Source organism: Enhydra lutris, unplaced genomic scaffold, assembly GCF_002288905.1.
Source record: "Enhydra lutris kenyoni isolate GAN:26980312 unplaced genomic scaffold, ASM228890v2 scaffoldscaffold82, whole genome shotgun sequence".
In the NCBI taxonomy this organism is placed as follows: Eukaryota; Metazoa; Chordata; class Mammalia; order Carnivora; family Mustelidae; genus Enhydra; species Enhydra lutris.
In genome coordinates, this window is record NW_019154166.1 from 4,493,199 (window position 1) to 4,498,609 (window position 5,411).

A 5,411-nucleotide genomic window follows, 5' to 3' on the forward strand; every position below is an offset into this window, starting at 1 on the left:
GCGCAGGATCTTTCCCTCTTCGTGTTCAAGAGATGCCTTTAATGACAGCAGGGGGTGACATTAGCAGGGAATGGGAGTTTACAGTATTCTAGAAATAGGAATTAATTCTTGCTCTTGTGCTGCCATAACACATATTTATTCTGTTGTTCTGGAAATTTCTATAATGAGTTGTTGTTGGTTTTATATATTTTTGTCTCCCCAGCTAGATAATGCCCTTGATGGCAGGGGGCAGGGACCTTAACTTATTCATCTTAGTTTTTTTTCAGTGTCTAGCACAGTTCCTGACATACAGGTGTGTTATTTGCTTGCGTTATCGATTCTCCATCCTCATGCAGAGTACACAGAGTCAGAATTACTTTTTTTTCCTCTTAATTCAAGAATTTCATCAATTCTTGCATACAATGGACTCTAATTCCTCTTGTAATTGTTTTAAAATGTACAATAAATTGTCTACCTCTGCCTCCTCTAAAGCGGCCTGAAGTTCAGACTTCTCTTGTTCCACTTGTTTCTTTATCTTCTCCAGTTCATGGATACGTTTCCCTCCTTCTGCAATCTGCTCCGTGAGGTCAGAAATCTCCTCTATTGGTGAATAAAAATATAAAAGTTGATTCAGTGAGGGAGAACATTTTTTCAAATCTTTTGTTAAAGAAAAGGTGAAATGTACTCACGTTGTAAATTCTTATTTTCCCGCTTCAAGGTTTCAAGTTGGTCTAAAGATTCTTCATAAGCATTCTTAATCTTGAACAACTCTGTGCTAAGGGAGCGGGACTCCTTTTGGGAAGCTTCAAGTTCAGCATGAGTTTCTTCATACTTCTGTTTCCATTCTGCCAGGATCTGAGGGGCAAAGAATGGTTCAGAAATTTAATGGATAAAGTTGATGGGATGGAGGCACCATGTATTCTGGCACTTGTCAGAGTTGAGGTGATCTGGGACTGTCAAATTATTATGAGAACAGTAGAAACCATAGGCACTGTTCCCCTCCACTGCCTCCTGTGGAGTAGGAGCTACTGAGAACAGCCCTCATGTGGTCCGAATAATGTACACTGAAAGTAACAGACTGGCTTCCATCCTGTGTTGAATACTGAACCAGAGGCTAATATATGAGTTACCTTGTCGAAGTTCCTCTGCTTCTTGTCCAGGGCAGCGCAGGCTGCGTTGGTTCTCTCCACATCAATCATGAGGTCCTCCACCTCATTCTGGAGCCGCTGCTTCGTCTTCTCAAGGGAAGCGCATTTGGCGTTCACAGCTTCTACATGCTCCTCGGCATCCTGTAGACGCTGAGCCAGCTTCTTTCTAAAAAGTGAAATAAGGACAAGAGAAGTGAATGGCCATTAGTAGACTTGGATGTTTCAAAGTAGGTACAAAAGAGTGATTTCCACAGCCAGATGCCCAATACTTTGGTTTTCCAGCTTGTTTTGTAAGCCCAGTTCTGTGTTAACTCATTCTTACTCTCCTATGAACCAAATACTGAAAACAGTCTAAATTTCAACACTGCCGTACTTCATACTCTTGCTTTAAGGCTGTCTGTGATCAGCCCAAGCAACATTTTCCCCATCAAGGTGGCTGGTTTAATTCTCCTCTATAGAATAATACTATCTGCCTTGAATTACTGTTATTTATGTCTTATCTCCACTGAATTTTCATCTCCAGAGGGTAGAGTGTGTATGTTGCTCATCTTTGTTTTCTTGTAGGCTGTCACACATATTAAATGCTCAAATGTTGGGTGAATTGAATTTAAATGAATGAATTTGACCTCAAATCAAATATACTTGATTTTGGCTAATTGTGTCCCTTATTTTTCTTCGCTTTTCAGTAATCATTTAATAAAAATAAACTTTTTCAAATCAATATCAATTTTGTTTTGTGAGCTCCACTCAGATGCTCTTCTAAGGCATCCAGCCACCATGATTCCAACCTCATAGTTGTACATGGGTCACAGGATAAACAACTAGATCTCTCCTGAAACTTCTGTTGAATGAGTAGGTTTCTTCTTGTCCAGATTCTCTGTCTTTACAGTTCAATCTTGAACTGTTTGATTGCACTGAATACTTGGTCCCTTATGAAATGATATGTTTCCTTTCTTATTGCAGAGCTCATTTTTTTTTTTTAAGTCTTTAACAATATATATCTTTGTTTCCTTACCAATAGCCATGTTTTTACATCTCAGAGGGAGGAGCTATGTTCTGAGGCCCAATTATTTTTTTCCCTTACACGCCTAACACCTTGAACTGATTTTCCCATTAGTGGCTGAGAGGAAGGAAGGGCACAGGGAGTATAGTTAACACTTACTCTGTGTACACCTTTGTGGATAGAAAGATGTCAAAAGTTCCCCTTTTTAAAAGCTGTCCTCCAGTTTCCTCTTGCCTTGTTTGCTTTCTTTTTTCTGCCTTCTAGCTTAATTTCTTTTCCTGCCTTCCTAGAATGTTTGTCTTGCTTTGATTTATGATCATGCATGTTTTTTCCTTGTTTTTTCAAATTTGTTTTGGTAGCAATAGACATTTCCCCATACAGTGCTTATGGCAGATATGCTTTGTTAACAGAGATATTTTCATTTCTGCTAAGTCTAGGACATACTTGGCTTCCTCTAGCTCCTCTGTGCGCTGGATGGCATCTGTCTCGTATTTGGTCCTCCACTGGGCCACCTCACTGTTGGCCTTGGACATTGCCCTTTGCAGCTCGGCCTTGCCCTCCTGCTCCTCCTCATACTGTTCCCGCAGCAGGTCGCAGTCGTGGCGGGCTGATTGCAGGGCATGTGCCAGAGCACTCTTGGCCTGAGAACATAGAGATCAGAGACCTAATTTGATATCTTTAAAGTGACATTTAGTCCCTAGGCTCCTATAAGCCATCAGAAGACAATCTATAGAAGTAAAAGAAATAAAACCTGAAAAATAAGGGTAGTGACAAGTAGGGCTTACTTTTATCTCTTCTTCAAGCTGCCTTTTCAGTTCCTCGATCTGTTGTGTGAATGCTTGTTTGCCTCTTGAGAGCTGAGAAACTAATGAGTCCTTTTCATCTAGCTGGCGTGAATATTCACCTGGTAAGACCAAGACAGAGAGAACTCAACCTCACTTTGGAAATCAGCTCTGGATTAAAAACTGGAGCAGGGAAAGGGACCTGAGTTTGAAATACATTGGAGAGCATAGATTACAGCAAGTCACCAAGCTCCACTTCAGTTCTGATGAGCAAATCTATGTAAAAATGAGAAGTATGGAAAGCTTGGAGGCTGATTACATACTTAGGAGCAACGCAAGATATTTTGAAAGATATATAAGATTATATATCACAGGGGAGCCTGGGTGGCTCAGTTGGTTAAGAGGCTGTCTTTGCCTCGGGTCATGATTCCAGGGTCCTGGGATCCAGCTGTTCATCAGGCTCTCTGCTCAGCAGGGAGCCTGCTTCTCTCTCTCCCTCTATCCAGCACTCTGCCTACTTATGCTCTCTCTGTCTGTCAAATAAATAAATCTTTAAAAGAAGATTATTTATCACAGTAGAAATTGGTCAAGAAGCATGTAACAAGAGATGTTAATGTTTAATAAGAATCACAACTTTCTTTTTTTTCCATGCCACTAAGTTAAGGAACTTAGAAAAGAGTATACAAGGAGGATTTTGATACTTTGAGAATATAGACTTTTTAAAAAATATTTTATATATTTACTTGACACAGAGAGAGAGAGACAGCAAGGGAGGGAACACAAACGGGGGGAGAGGAAGAGGGAGAAGCAGGCTCTCTGCAGAGCAGGGGGCTTGACATGGGGCTCAATCCCAGGACCCTGGGACCATGACCGAAGCCTAAGGAAGATGCTTTAATGACTGAACCACCCAGGTGCCCTGAGAATACAGTTGTTTTTTTTTTTTTTCATGAAGTCTACTAACTACCTGTATAACAATAATAAAAGCCTGACTTTGAACTTTGTCCTAGAAAGAATAATATTTGAATGCATGTGAAAGAGTAAAGTGGTTCTTCAACACTTTGACCTGCCTATCACTTTAGTAGTCCAGATGACCCATAAAATAATTTCCATCTTATTACCTCTCACTTGGGGAGGTGGAAATTTGGTAAAAGTTGGATGGTTTGATTAGGGGACAGAGGAAATGCAAAGACTCCAATTTGGATAGTCAAAACTTTACAAACATCACTTAAGGCTCTTGGGCTGGGTTGTAGTACTGAATTTCTCTGCATGACTGTGCGAGCTAGCAGCATTTGGCCAGACTTCAGGAAGAAGAGAGGAGTAAGCATTCCTGGACAGTCACTTCATCACTGCCATCGCCTGTCATCTTTAATATGTGGATTATATTACATAGACTGTTGAGGGTAATAAAGTAATAAATAACTTGTGTAAGCATTTTGAAAATGCAAATAAATACTGTGAAGCTACACTTTTAATTTGATAACTTGATGAAAGTCAAATGTGCTTTAAAATGTGTAGAAACAGAAGAGCCTGGATCTCTTTAATGAAAGTTACGACCATAACAAAAAGAAAGCAATCTATGACAGTGGTCAGTGGTTTGTTCATAGTGGTGGTGACAGGTGTCTCCCAGGAGGGTAATATGTGATCTCTATAAGTCAGTGCAGAGTTTTCCAGCGAATTAAGCATCCAAAGGAAATTTGTCATTCAAGGCCAACACTGATAAATGGCCCACCTGATTCCGTCTGCAGACGCGCTCTCTGAGCCGTCAGGTCGTTGATCAGCCGCTGCTGCTCCTCTTCCTTGGTCTTAAGTTCACTCACCTGGTCTTCTAGAGTGCGACACATCTTTTCAAGATTCCCCTGCATTCAGAAAGTGGTAGGAAGTTTCTCAAGCAAGCATTTGGACCACAGGAATTTATCATAATCTGAGCACTCCACAGGGGCTGTGGGCCCTGTGATAATACACTATCTTTACAAACACACACTACAGGGGCCTAAGATTATGAAGGAAAGAGTAACAAGTGACATAGTCCAAACATGCCACCAGTGAACTGCTTTGTGAATTCAAGTCTGTACTCAACTGGTTTTGTCTCTGATGGGAGAATGATGATACTTGATTTAATTCTGGGCAGTTTTTTTGAGGAGCAATTTATTTATTTGTGCTTAAGCGGAAAAACAGAAACCTTATCAAGGTGAGGTGTTTTTAAAATCCCAGAATGTATAGTCCAATGGTATTTTTTTATTTGGAAGAGCTTAACTTTCCACCCTACTGTTCTTTGGGTGTGGCTGTTCTCACAATAAAGATCGAACGGTTGGCCTATCACACCCAAGTGCCCTTGCTCCTGCCCGTCTCCTGCTTGCACTGTCTGTAGTCTCCTGCCAGTTACTAAGGATTCCTGAGCCTCTCACTCACACCTGTCTCACAGAAATCTCTTTAAGACTTAAACCATGATTGCACCTTGGCTTTGGAGACTGTCTCCATGTTACTGGCGAGGTCATCGAT

General features: G+C 40.9%; 1 protein-coding gene across 1 annotated transcript in view; it reads right to left on the minus strand.

The window, feature by feature from the left end:
* The window catches only part of LOC111161092 (myosin-2-like), a 38,537-nt gene that overhangs the window by 6,098 nt on the left and 27,028 nt on the right, over positions 1-5,411 (minus strand). The window contains exons 25-31 of the mRNA XM_022524575.1: positions 5,367-5,411; positions 4,642-4,768; positions 2,916-3,034; positions 2,575-2,771; positions 1,110-1,293; positions 669-834; positions 444-579 (exon numbers count right to left, since the gene is read on the minus strand). Coding sequence (XP_022380283.1) covers positions 444-579; positions 669-834; positions 1,110-1,293; positions 2,575-2,771; positions 2,916-3,034; positions 4,642-4,768; positions 5,367-5,411 — 974 coding nt within the window. The remainder of the gene's footprint in view (positions 1-443; positions 580-668; positions 835-1,109; positions 1,294-2,574; positions 2,772-2,915; positions 3,035-4,641; positions 4,769-5,366) is intronic.